The 14850-nt window shown below is 42.4% G+C and overlaps 1 protein-coding gene across 5 annotated transcripts in view; it reads right to left on the bottom strand.

Annotated features, from left to right (window-relative positions):
* Positions 1-14850, bottom strand: part of GLI3 (GLI family zinc finger 3) — a 313081-nt gene that overhangs the window by 87426 nt on the left and 210805 nt on the right. For all 5 annotated transcript variants that reach the window (XM_063922481.1, XM_063922483.1, XM_063922484.1 and 2 more), the window contains exon 6: positions 13646-13798. In XM_063922481.1, the coding sequence (XP_063778551.1) occupies positions 13646-13798 (153 nt within the window). The remainder of the gene's footprint in view (positions 1-13645; positions 13799-14850) is intronic.

Raw genomic sequence — 14850 nt, 5'->3', positions numbered from 1 at the left:
AAGACTTCTGGATGTAGACCCCACTCTCCCGGATGAAGATCGTGTCTGCTGAGGAAGTCTGCTTCCCAGTTGTCCACGCCCGGGATGAACACTGCTGACAGTGCTATCACGTGATTCTCCGCCGAGCGAAGAATCTTGGCAGCTTCTGCCATTGCACTCCTGCTTCTTGTGCCGCCCTGCCTGTTTACATGGGCGACCGCCGTGATGTTGTCCGACTGAATCAACACCGGCTTTCCTTGCAGGAGAAGTTCCGCCTGGCTTAGAGCATTGTAGATTGCTCTTAGTTCCAGAATGTTTATGTGAAGAGACTTTTCCAGACTCGTCCATACTCCCTGGAAGTTTCTTCCTTGTGTGACTCCGTGGTCACCAGGATCCAATCCTGAATGCCGAATCTGCGGCCTTCTAATAGGTGAGCCTTCTGCAACCACCACAGAAGTGACACCCTTGTCTTTGGTGACAGGGTTATTCGCAGGTGCATCTGCAGATGCGACCCTGACCATTTGTCCAACAGATCCCTTTGGAATATTCTTGCATGGAATCTGCCGAATGGAATTGCTTCGTAAGAAGCCACCATTTTTCCCAGGACTCTTGTGCATTGATGTACTGACACCTTTCCTGGTTTTAGGAGGTTCCTGACCAGATCGGATAACTCCTTGGCTTTTTCCTCTGGAAGGAAAACCTTTTTCTGAACCGTGTCCAGAATCATTCCTAGGAACAGCAGACGAGTTGTCGGGATTAAATGGGATTTTGGAATATTCAGAATCCACCCGTGTTGTCTTAGCACCTCTTGAGATAGTGCTAAAGCTGTCTCCAGCTGTTCTCTGGACCTTGCCCTTATTAGGAGATCGTCCAAGTATGGGATAACTAATACGCCTTTTCTTCGAAGAAGAATCATCATCTCGGCCATTACCTTGGTAAAGACCCGAGGCGCCGTGGACAATCCGAACGGCAGCGTCTGAAACTGATAGTGACAGTTTTGAACAATGAACCTGAGGTACCCCTGGTGTGCGGGGTAAATCGGAACGTGTAGATACGCATCCTTGATGTCCAAGGATACCATAAAGTCCCCTTCTTCCAGGTTCGCTATCACTGCTCTGAGTGACTCCATCTTGAACTTGAACTTTTTTATGTAGAGGTTCAAGGACTTCAGATTTAGAATAGGCCTTACCGAGCCATCCGGCTTCGGTACCACAAATAGAGTGGAATAATACCCCTTTCCTTGTTGTAATAGGGGTACTTTGACTATCACCTGCTGAGCGTACAGCTTGTGAATGGCTTCCAACACCCTCTCCCTTTCGGAAGAGACGGTTGGTAAGGCAGACTTCAGGAAACGATGAGGAGGATCCGTCTCTAATTCCAACCTGTACCCCTGAGATATTATCTGCAGGATCCAGGGGTCTACCTGCGAGTGAGCCCACTGCGCGCTGTAATTTTTGAGACGGCCCCCCACTGTCCCCGAGTCCGCTTGAGAGGCCCCAGCGTCATGCTGAGGTTTTTGCAGGAGCCGGGGAGGGCTTCTGTTCCTGGGAAGGAGCTGCCTGTTGGTGTCTCTTCCCTCTTCCTCTGCCTCGTGGCAGGTACGACAAGCCCTTTGCTCTCTTATTTTTGTAGGAGCGAAAAGGCTGCGGTTGAAAGGTCGGTGCCTTTCTCTGTTGGGGAGTGACTTGAGGTAAAAAAGTGGATTTCCCGGCAGTAGCCGTGGCCACCAAGTCTGATAGACCAACTCCAAATAACTCCTCCCCTTTATACGGCAAAACCTCCATGTGACGTTTTGAATCCGCATCGCCTGTCCACTGTCGTGTCCATAAGGCTCTTCTGGCTGAAATGGACATAGCACTCACCCGAGATGCCAGTGTGCAAATATCCCTCTGTGCATCACGCATATAGATAAATGCATCCGTTATTTGTTCTAACGACAGTAAAACATTGTCCCTATCTAGGGTATCAATATTTTCAATCAGGGATTCTGACCAAACTACTCCAGCACTGCACATCCAGGCAGTTGCTATAGCTGGTCGTAGTATAACACCTGCATGTGTGTATATATTCTTTTGAATAACTTCCATCTTTCTATCTGATGGATCCTTAAGTGCGGCCGTCTCAGGAGAGGGTAACGCCACTTGTTTGGATAAGCGTGTGAGCGCCTTGTCCACCTTAGGGGGTGTTTCCCAGCGCGCCCTAACCTCTGGCGGGAAAGGGTATAATGCCAATAACTTTTTTGAAATTATCAACTTTTTATCAGGAGCAACCCACGCTTCATCACACACGTCATTTAATTCTTCTGATTCAGGAAAAACTGTTTGTAGTTTTTTCACACCATACATAATACCCTGTTTTACGGTATCTGTAGTATCAGCTAAATGTAACGTCTCCTTCATTGCCAAAATCATATAACGTGTGGCCCTACTGGAAAATACGTTTGAATTTCTACCGTCGTCACTGGAATCAGTGCCCGTGTCTGGGTCTGTGTCGACCGACTGAGGCAAAGGGCGTTTTACAGCCCCTGACGGTGTTTGAGGCGCCTGGACAGGCATTAATTGATTGTCCGGCCGCCTCATGTCCTCAACTGACTGTTTAAGGGAAGATAAACCATCACGTAATTCCACAAATAAAGGCATCCATTCTGGTGTCGACCCCCTGGGGGGTGACATCTGCATATTTGGCAATTGCTCCGCCTCCACACCAATATCGTCCTCATACATGTCGACACCACGTACCGACACACACCGCAAACTCACAGGGAATGCTCTAATGAAGACAGGACCCACTAGCCCTTTTGGGGAGACAGAGGGAGAGTCTGCCAGCACACACCACAAAGCGCTATATATACAAGGGATATCCTTATATTAAGTGCTCCCTTATAGCTGCTTTAATATATATATATATAGCCATTAATGTGCCCCCCCTCTCTGTTTTACCCTGTTTCTGTAGTGCAGTGCAGGGGAGAGACCTGGGAGCCGTTCTGACCAGCGGAGCTGTGACAGAAAATGGCGCCGTGTGCTGAGGAGATAGGCCCCGCCCCTTTTTCGGCGGGTTCTTCTCCCGCTATTTTTCCAGTCAGGCAGGGGTTAAATATCTCCATATAGCCCCTATGGGCTATATGTGAGGTATTTTTAGCCTTGTATAAGGTTTATATTTGCCTCTCAGAGCGCCCCCCCCCAGCGCTCTGCACCCTCAGTGACTGCCCAGTGAAGTGTGCTGAGAGGAAAATGGCGCACAGCTGCAGTGCTGTGCGCTACCTTATGAAGACTGAGGAGTCTTCAGCCGCCGGTTTCCGGACCTCTTCACGCTTCAGCATCTGCAAGGGGGTCGGCGGCGCGGCTCCGGGACCGGACTCCACGGCTGGGCCTGTGTTCGATCCCTCTGGAGCTAATGGTGTCCAGTAGCCAAGCAGCAAATCCACTCTGCATGCAGGTGAGTTTACTACTTTCCCCCTAAGTCCCACGTTGCAGTGATCCTGTTGCCAGCAGGACTCACTGTAAAGAAAAAAAACCTAAACTAAACTTTCTCTAAGCAGCTCTTTAGGAGAGCCACCTAGATTGCACCCTTCTCGTTCGGGCACAAAATCTAACTGGAGTCTGGAGGAGGGTCATAGGGGGAGGAGCCAGTGCACACCACCTGACCTAGTAAAGCTTTACTTTTTTGTGCCCTGTCTCCTGCGGAGCCGCTATTCCCCATGGTCCTTTCAGGAACCCCAGCATCCACTTAGGACGATAGAGAAAAGGAGTTCTGTGCTAATATAATCTACCCTTTAGGAAAAGAATTAATTATGAGTTTACAAAATCAATTGTCAAAACTCCAGCTCTGAAGTAGCAAATATTATTCTCTCTTATTTAAGGGGAGATGAAATGTCACAGCGGCATTAATTTTCAAGCACTCATGCCATGTAACCCCATTAATGTCATCCTGCTACAGAGGAGATTAACATACGTTATCCACCGTGAATACAATTTATCTGCTGTTTAAATAAAGCCTTTGGCTCTCATTATAAGAACACACGGCAGGATTTATTTGATGCCCAGAGATAATTATCTGCTCAAAATGTTTTTCCAGTTAGGCCAGTGCAGACTGTTAGAGGAAAAAACAAAAAAAACAGGGTCTCTGCGCCTTTTACTTCTACTTTTAGCAACTATACCCCTGAAAGTTGGACATTTAGTTGCTATCTATATAAGATAGATCATTATAACGCTACTGGGCAACATGCTTGAATTAACTCGCCTATTGCAGTTTTAGAAATGTAGATGAATGTACTGAGACAGGACTGCATTTCATGCATATTCTTTTCACATTTTCCCCTCTTTAGCTTTAAGTGCCTTCCCAGGTGAAGAAATAACAGCTAGTACTTTGCACCCTTTATTGTGAGAATCAGACATGCTGTAGTACTCGCACAGTTTAATACTACAGGCAATTTCTGAACACAAGCAACACTGAGAGGGCAAAGGAACAACAGGGCAATACAAAGGTTTCCCAGCCTCTGTCCTCAAGGCACACTAAAAGGTCTATTTATTAAGCCTCAGGTGAAGATAAAGTGGCCGGAGATAAGGTACCAGCCAATCAGCTCCTAACTGCCAGGTCACAGGCTGGGTTTGAAAAATGACAGTTAAGGCCCGTACACACTGGCCGATATATCGGCCGTTCTCTTGAACGGCCGATATATCGCGGGACCGTCGGCCAGTGTGTATAGCCGATACGTCTGTGAACTCCGTCGTTCACAGACGTATCGCGTCGGCCCCGCAGCACAGCCGATGGCCAATATATCTACCGATATATTGGCGCATCGCTGTGTGTGTACGGGGCGGTCGGCCGACCATCCGTACACATGCTGCGGCGGCCATTGACAACTGAACTGGGTGGGCGTGTGTACACGCCCGCCCAGTTCATGACGTCAGTCCCCAACGGATCGGGCAGTGTGTATGCTCAAGACACTGCCCGATCTGTCCAAAGATATATCTGCAGATCAATTTATCTGCAGACATATCTATTAGTGTGTACCCACCTTTAGGTGGTGATTGGCTGGTACTTCATCTCCGGCCACTTTATAGACCCCTAACAGTCAAGATTTTAGTGATATCCATCCACAAATGATTAAATCAAAATAACTGAGGTGCTAATGAAATCACCTGTACTCAAATATGGCTATCCTTAAAACCTGGACTGTTTGTATGCCTTGGGGACTAAGGTTGGGAACCCCTGGTATAGACTAATGATAAAAATCATACAGTTATCGGGCTTTATGTTATTAAAGCATGGACATGTTAAAGAAACAATACATCTGCAAATCCAATGTGCAAGTTATTTAGAACGTATCCATTTGGGTGCATTCTATGTGTAAATTGACATAATGTCAGATGCCGTGTATAGCATTATACACTTTTTACATGACTAACTTAGTAGTTTCTAGGATAGAGAACATTTTTCTTAAACTTGGCTCTATAGCACAAGGTACGTAATAACAGAAAGACAACAAGCAATTCATTAGCTTAGACAGAAAATTGTTGTTCTTGGCTACTAGCCACAGGCTGCAGAGACTATGAGGATATGGCGTCTGTGCTCCATGTATGGTAAACACAGCTTACAATCGCACAATAAAGGTAAAAGTTATTCTAAGTGTAATTATACAAGTCAGGATATTTTACTGACATCTAGAGATGTAATATTATCTCAGTAATATGTCGCTACAATATCATTATTCATCAATTCAGGATCCTTACCACCACTGTATAGAACTAGCTCATTTGTATAGAAATAAAATTATAATAACGTGAAATAACTGAATCAATATGCCTGATGTTGCTGCAGAGCGTTTGGCACCTTGAGGTGGGGGGATCGGGTGGTAAGTTCATCCTGACACTCTGCTCTGTTCCTCCAGTAACCCTTTTAGTAAAAAGGTGATATCACTTTAATGAAAAAGTGATATCACTTAACTATATTTTTTGTCCTGTTACTAGAACATACGCAGCACATGAATGAACTGTACACATATACATATGAGTGAAGGAGTAACTTAACAAGGGGTTACAAAACTAAGGAAATTTATAGGTTGACAGCAATCCATTAATATGGTATTGTAGGCCTTTAGGATCCTATAGCAATAACGGTCGATCAGGATTAGTGGTGAAGGCTGAGTGAAGTGGAGTGAAGTTTCTTTTTTAGCAATGGCAAATGGTAGTCAAGTTTCAACCAATTAGAAATTATATACTGTAAATTAGTCTACTAGCAAAAAGTTGAATCCATTAAATAGCCAGTTTATGTGTTTCTCTGATCGGCTCTCCAAGAAAATCAGTGAAAGGAAAAATGACAATGGATATATGTGTAATGTGGTCACAACGCTAACGACGCCATGTCTCCAAAATATCTGTACACTCGCCTGTCCTATGCGAGCAGCAGCCTGACCATAAGGAAGTCAATTACCACATTGGTAAGATCAGATCAGGCTTTGGGGGACCCCTATGGTCCTTGCCATATTGCCGCCACATACAAGTATGAGATCATTGGTAAAATAGAAGGGATCATGCCATTAACATTTTATTTAAACCTGAAAAGAGATCAACCTATTCAATGCCCATGCCATTTTTTCGACTGGTTGAAAAATCCAGCACTCTTGAAAACCCTGTATATCGGCGAATTTGCCGCCAATACATGTGTTTTGGAAAATTTGTGGCCATTTTCGCACATTTTGGTGCAATTTTTCGACCATGCCGATTTGACAAAAAATAAATAATTAAATGGCATGGGCGAAAATGGATAAAAAGGGGCAAAAACGCCCACAATTGTATACCCTGTGTGGAATGAATGCAGTTTTTACGATCAGTCGAAAAAACTGCACTTAACTGAATATCCCCCTAAGCCATAGTCAGTCAGCCTGGCCAAATTAAAGGTGTGTGTGTGTGTGTGTGTGTGTGTGTGTGTGTGTGTGTGTGTGTGTGTGTTCTCATGTTATGAGACATGTTCTCCTGATTTTTTTGTCTCACAACACATAGCAGTTACCTATGTGAGTCACACTGACATACAGGATGGGGAGCAGAGCGCAGACAAGAGGAGAATGGGACAGTCAGCACCTGGCACCCAAGTACCTCTATAATTCTGATCTTGTTAAGACTTTAATATTAGAATGTTTGTTAGAGCTGATACATACTGTATCCTCCCTACTCCAGGAGTCATTTGGTGGCCATAATCAAGCTACTTTTGTAAGTTAGTAACAAACTCATTAATAGTGGCACATATGAATGAAGACAGACACATACATGTACTGTAACTGTCAAAAGGCACTACTATTGTGCACATACATTAGTGTTTATATGTTATTGAATACAGATGTCTTATATACTACTAAGGTTTCTTTTACTGCATTGAGAATTTGCAGGTTTCTATTATCATTCTCTGATATTAATATGCATAAACAGTCAACCTGCACAAACATTTCTAAAAGGTCTTAAAGTTGCCACACAGTTGAAGTCACAAAGGGGTCAATTAGGTTTAGGACGATGTGTTGCTGAGCATTGCGGCAATGATTGGCTGCGCACATACCAGAAGGTTATGGTATCTACAACAATGGAAGTGCTTGCTAATTACTTATTTAGAAATGATATCCACGTTGGCATTAAAAAATAAGCTTGCTATGTGGAAGCTTAAGTTGCTCTGTATTGTATTTCTCTGTATTGTCTGCCAGAAATGTACGATAGCAATACATTAAATCAAATGTGTTACAATCAGTACTGTAACCTGTGACTGCAGAAGTTACATACAACATAAGTATACAGCCTAATGAAAGGTGCGGGAAGGCTACGCTGATAGAAAACATGACTTAATTTGCACTTCCATGTATCACTGAGGTCGCTTGTGATGTTCAAGTCTGATTGGTAAAGGTTTCATTTTCTCAAGTGATGAATGATAGGGCATTAAAAACCCATCTTAATGACAACTAATTTACAGACCAGGGAAATGTTTTTAATTGGTTTTCCCACTTTCTTTTGTCTAAATAAAAACACCCATCATCCATTACCTGACTAGACCTATTCTCATCATCTGAAGAAAACGAGACTGTGTCACTTGCTTTTGTTTTTCTCAGCGTTTACACTTAATTTGTCTCTTAAAATTATTAGCAAAATTTCAGCAAATAATTAGGATTTTTGGAGACTAAATTGAAACACAGACAACAAAAAAGACCCTCTTCTGGATCTTTACAAAAAGAAATGAAGAAGCAAAAGTTTACATCTGCAATTATAATTTAATTAGGGGGGAAGGGGGGGTAATATAAGCCAGAAAGCACATTATAAATGAGTGTATTTTGTCTACTGCTCTCATGCTTACCTTTCTGAGCCGTGCACAGGTTTCACGACCTGAATAAAAGAAACAGCCTGCTACAATTTGCTACACGTGGTGTGCAGGGGTAACAGAAAAAGTTGGTTCAAAGCACATTTTATTTCTGTATTTTTATTTTTTTAAACAGTACTGTTCAATGCACTCCCTTTATAAGAGCTATAATAAACTCCATTTACTTCAAGAGTTACATTTATGGATTCTGTACCTCCAAATACATTAGTTTCATATGCTTGATGTGCATAGAAACGGCATACTACATCCTGGTAGTGTATAATTCCATCTATTAGGCATAACTGCTAACTGTCCTAAGGAGCAGGGTTTTGGGGGGGAATTCAATTGAAGTCGGAAACTGCCGTCTTGTCGGAAAGACAGCAATTTCCGACTGTTTTAGGTTGTAAGGGGTTCCAACTTATTCAATGCTGCCCCCTTTTTCCCGACAAGTCGGGAAATCCGACTTGTCGGAAACCTGTCGGAAAGCACGCGGATCGGCAGCTTAAGCCGGCGATCCACGTGTACTGTCGGAGGCGCAGCCAAACCCGACAGGTTTTAGCCCCGTTTCCGACAATGTCAATCTGACTTAAAAAAAAAAGTCAGATTGGCATTGTCGAGAACGGGGCAAAACCTGTCGGGTTTGGGCGGGCACTGAATACTCACATGTCGGATCCTTTCCATCGGAAAGGATCCAACATGAAATGAATACACCCCATAGGGGTATATTCAATTTCTGTCGAATCTTTTCAGACGGAAAGGATCCGACAGGTCAGTATTCAATGCCGTGGCCAAACCCGACAGGTTTGGCCCATTCCCGACAATGGCAATCCAACTTTTTTTAAAGTCGGATTGACATTGTCGGAAACGGGGCTAAAACCTGTTGGGTTTAGCTGCGCTTCCTGGTCATGGGTGGGTTGTTTTAAAAGGAAGGTGCTTAAAGTGATGTGGTTACGCCCCATGTAGCATGACCAAAGCTCTTGTCAATACTGCATTTCTAATTTGGTTTGAATCAAACCCTCATGCTTGCTGCACACTTTATATACTGTATAGTGGAGGCTCAGGAAGGTCTGTACTAAGACACTATGGGTACATATTTTGCTATGGAAGCTAGGGACTCACATACAGGAGATCCTTTGATGTTGGCAGGTGAGCTCATGGCTATATATCTTACTTATGTATACTGTATGCTGACACATATTTCTATATTGTTTGTTTTAGAGCACTGGACATTTGTTGATTTTCTCATGGTGTAAGTTGTGGTAACATAAAAGTCTTTACATTTAAAACCTATGTACATTCACCAGAGTCAGTTATAAACTTCAGTTTTCGCTTTTTTTCAAAGCTCATTTAAAAATCACTGTAACCTATGGTTCAACATACAAAAGTATTCCTTAGCCAAAGACGGTATTGAATCTGCAGTAAAACAGACGTAACTAAATTATTTACTGCCCAAGCTCTCTCTGCTGTCTCTGTGAAACCAACTCCTTGATAAAAGTAATTCAGAAAGCAATAGTTGGTAAAACTGTTAAAAGATCAGTCATCATGTTTTCTTCCCAAATGAAAAATGTCCTATATTTATGTTATAATGTACCTTTTCTCACTCGCAGATGTAATAAGAGTTCAGCAAAAGGGAGAGAGGGGAAAAAAAGTGTTTTTGGCTGGACACTCGATTCCTGTCTGCTACAGTCTGACATTCTTCGTCTACTTAGTAGAATAGTTTAGTCTAACATTTATTCAATAATCCCTTCTTTAATAAGCTTCCTCGAACGTTGACCCATTAAATGTAAGCATTTTCTAAAGGTTGCATTAACACAAATGGCGGACGTACAGTATTCAGATGAACTCTGATGTCAGGTAAATACTGTTGTATTGGTCTATCCTTGACTACACCATACTGTATTCAAGGGATGTTTTTATCCCCTCCAATGTCGGATGTCACCGTCGGTCATACGATTGCCGGCATCCCGACAACCGGTATATAGTATGTATTCCGTATTCAGGCATGGATTCTATACCGCAATCTGACCATCAGCTATCGACACCATATTTCTGGTGATTTATTTGGTTTCTGCGCAATATTTCTGAAGAAACTGCCTAAAATATGGCACTGGCACCGTATTCCCCAGTATATCGAACTGAAAATAAAGCACATGTGCAGGAAATAACGCATATAGCGCATGCCCAGAACATAGCAAGGTCTCTGGTCCTATTCCAGAGATTTTGCTCTATTGTTGCCCCTCCTGCCGCTTTGTTGGGTTCTGTCCCTGAGTTAATTCAACACATATTTTAATAATAACTGGACTATTTTCTTTGTGGGGTGGGTCATTAACTTGGATGAAAATTATAAACTAAAAATATTTCAAATAAATAGGAAGGTGTTCCTGTTTATCTTTGGCACACAGTATTTTCTAGAAACAGACGAGGAACAAGGTTCAGTGGCAAGCAGTGGTTTAGTCATGGCTGCCAGCATCCCAACAGCATTGACATTTCTGTAGTGAATGGTTCATCTCTCATGTCTCCCCAACCACATACACTGTCAGATATAACGTCTGCCAGACAGATATTTTATCTGACAGCCTGAAAACAGCAGATATCGTATCCCAATGCAGCTGATTTGCATGTCACAAATTACCTGATCTGTCGTACATGACGGACAATTCAGCATATCCAAGGGACTGATAATTTGTGGTCTATCGTGGCTACACTGGCCCTCATTCAGATGTGGTTGGAGTAACTATCACTGCTGTATCATTGGAAGCAGCAGTGATACGGTGTATGTAAATGCAGCAGGAAGCATGTATTGCAAGTAGACATCTCCTGCTGCAGTAGTAATCCGAACTGCATCCTAGGCTGCAGCATCGGATCACTGCGACACAATAGGGCAGCTTGTGAAACCCATGGGGTCCCGCAAGCTGGCCGTCACATTTCATTGTAAGAGGCCAGGAAATCTCTGTCCTATGATGGTGACCCTGGCCTCTTCCCTCCCCCTAAATGGTGGCGACACGCCTCCATTTTCACAAAAGAGGCCATCGCCGCCCTCTCCCCGGCCCTAAATGGCACCAGACTTTGAATCAGTCTGATGCCGTTCTGTGTCACAGGACCAACTTGTGCATGCACAGAATTGGTACTGCACATGTGCAAAGTACTAAACATCAGTACTTGGCGGCATGGGGCGCATGACAGACCACATCTGAATTTTGATAAGCCATATTGTTGATATGGAATCAACGCATCCGTAAAGTAAGGCACATGCGCCTGGTCACATCAGAAAGAATGCTCGGTGGTGTGCTTGTCATATTATGTAACTTAAGTTTCTCAGTTAAATATTATTCTATGCTGCTCTGACTTTTATACATGAACTGTTCTATAGACAATCAGACGAATAAAGACGACAAACATTTCCTAGTGCAGTACTTATTTGTCTCTGTGCCAGACTGCCATTGCTTGGGCCAAAAGAATTTATGATTAAACACTACATTTCCCAGTGCTTCTCCCATGCTACTTAGCGGCATAATAAATGTCTTAGCTGGAAACGTCTAATAAGAAGAGCACAAGAAAGTATTTTCTTTTAAAATGTCCACAGCTTCCCTTTGATGTTCTTACAAGGACCGCTCAAGAAGTTGTTTGACTTTGGATTTAATCCCAGAAAATAACCGGGCAAACAAGTAGTGTAAAGTTAGTGATGACTTTATTTCTCTATTGGAGTGGCACATAGAGGAAAATAACAATGCTTGGAGGTGAAGTAAATTAAAAATAATAACAGCTACAATGGCCAAAGTAAGAGGTTTGTAGTCATTTCTAGGTTATGCTTTCTAAATTAGTATGTTAACATTTGATTTATTTAGATCGTTGGACTGTATTTGTTTAATAACTTAATACATAAGTATTCACAAGAGCTCATAACAACTATCAGTTCCTCTTCTTACCCCTGCCCATGAAATACATACACATAACATGTGTATGGGGATGGTGCTGTATGGGGATGTATGGGGAGGGTGCATATCTAGGCATTGTTCATTGCATTACCTCTGTACTAGCCACTGAACTTTTTCTTTGTCTCCATTGAGGCCAGATTTATTCCCTTACCCCTACCACAATATCCTCTACAAAGAAAAATAAAAAAATAATGGTAGTTTGTACCACCTTCCATTGGTAGAGCATTCCGTTATATAGATTTCAGCTGGAAAAGGCAGCATTGACTTTGGAAAGTGAATGCAAATAAGAGAAATAGACATCTTGCTCTTAAAACGGTAATTTATCTAACTACACACAACTCTACAAATATATTTTTTATTACAAAGAACATACATAGTTCCCCCCTAACTTTCCACTTATTTCAATAATTCAACAATTAGTTCTATATTCTCATACAATATAAGTTGGGTCATCAAAGTTTTCTAGGGATGGCTCATACAGTTGGATAAGTCCTGTAAACAATATCCTATTATATGTTATTAAAATTATTACATTGTATAACAAAAAGTATAAAAGCTCCAAGGAAAGTTGAGGGTTGCAAAAAACAATGACTTAAAATACTCTGTTGAGAAAGTTGCCCAAACATCTACAGTATACTGTATAAGGCAGAAGGGTGAGTCCTAATACAGGGACTCTCAGTAGGTGGTCAGAAATCTCATTCAGTGGTGGGAGGGGCCAGAGCTCAAACCAATTGTCAGTAACTGTAGCTATTACTTCGTAAAGGGGTTTATTGGTTACCTCTGTAAATTAGCACCAATCTACACAGACAGGGGTAAGATGGGCAACATCCAGGAGGCATCTGTGAAACTACATAGCCACCTAATGGCCTACGTATCAACTGACCTAAAAATTATCACTCTGACTGTCCATTAAATGTCATGCAAAGGAAGTATGTACATATGTATGTATCAGTGACGTAAAGTGAGGTAAACGGCTGGGTATGCACTTACTAGTATCACACCCAGATTTACACACACATAGCTGTGGAATATACTAAATATACAGAATATATACAGTATATATATATATATATATATATATATATATATCAGACAATGGTTAGACACACATTCATATTTTCATATTCCTCATCTGAAAAATGACGTGTCGAAAAAAATAATTTTTTTTCTATTTGACCAGATGAAACCTTTTAATGAAGATATCAAATCACTTAGAATGTAGTGGGGAGGCAGACACATGTGACCAGGCATACAGTATGCCAGCTCCCTTTACTAGTTCTCTACAAAATATTAACACTGCAATCACAGAAGAGGTAAAATATTCAAGGGCTGTGTTTAAAACAAAATCCCTCTATCCTGCACACAACCCTGAAATGTGCAAATAATACATGACTCACTTTCCATTGCATGGAGATACTCCATATGAAGAGCAGTGGCCCCGGCACTCGGAGTTGTTGGGGAAGCGATGATGTCAGCATAAGGACTGCGCTGTCCTGCGAGCAGAGCCATATGTTGGTAATATTCAGCAGGGCTCACACCGGCATGTGGCACTGGAAAACACAATAGTTATTAGTATGACTACAACCTTTAATGAACCTACAGTATATGATATCCACTGACTTGGCTCTATCTGACACATTATGCATTATACTGTTATATAATGAAAAATGCAAAAAGGGCTATAATACCATGTGCAGCATCAATAAGTGCCCACAATTTATGGCCAAGATATTTAAATACAATCAGGAAAAAAAACAAACACACTTTTTTTCAAATAAAAACAACAGGTTATTGTTTAGAAATCTAAATTTTGCTCCACCACGTGAACTCACCCTATAATATCTTCCAACAAAGAATGACATAAAGTATGATACACTCAGAACATGCATTATTCTGCAAAAACAAAGTCAAAGGGCGAGACTCAAATGTTATCGCCCCTGATCTCCCGTCTAAAGTGACGGTAGATCGCAGGGGGTGATATACAAATGTTCCCCATTTTTTGCGCTGATCGTGCCCATAGCAGTCGGGTTTAGCCGTGTAAAGCAGCTAAACCGGACTAAACTATTGTGCGTGGCGCGAAAAGTCCCATTTGGGCACCCAAACGGGTCACTTCTCATGAATTTCAGCTCGCCACCCCCGGGGATAGCAAGCTGAAATGCTCACGTCGCACCCATCGGCAGCAACATTTGAATAGCTGCCGGGAGGGGGTGGCAATATTTGAATCTCGCCCAAAGAATGTAAATATGCTAAACAACTTTAATTACATCTTTATACTACTTGACAGACTATTAACTGGGTACACATCAGAGCGAACGCCAATCGGACATATGGTCCGGACGATTTCCCTTCATCCCGAAAAATCCCAGACTGGCCGTACACAAAAGACAATGTAATGAACGATATGCTGGTCCGTCCTCCATTAGTATGCACAGTGCTGCATACTAATGGAGGACGCTGCATACCAATGCAGATGTTGCATGCGACTCACGGAAACATGCAACTGAGCATACACATCAGGCGATATGCACAACTTGTCATTCCGATACAGCAAAATGTGCTGATATCGGCCTGATGTGTACCATGGGAAAATTTATTGCAGCAT

Source organism: Pseudophryne corroboree, chromosome 5 (genome assembly GCF_028390025.1).
Source record: "Pseudophryne corroboree isolate aPseCor3 chromosome 5, aPseCor3.hap2, whole genome shotgun sequence".
Lineage (NCBI taxonomy): Eukaryota > Metazoa > Chordata > Amphibia > Anura > Myobatrachidae > Pseudophryne > Pseudophryne corroboree.
The sequence above is the reverse complement of the archived record's forward strand: the minus strand, read 5'-3'. Positions and strand labels throughout refer to the sequence as shown.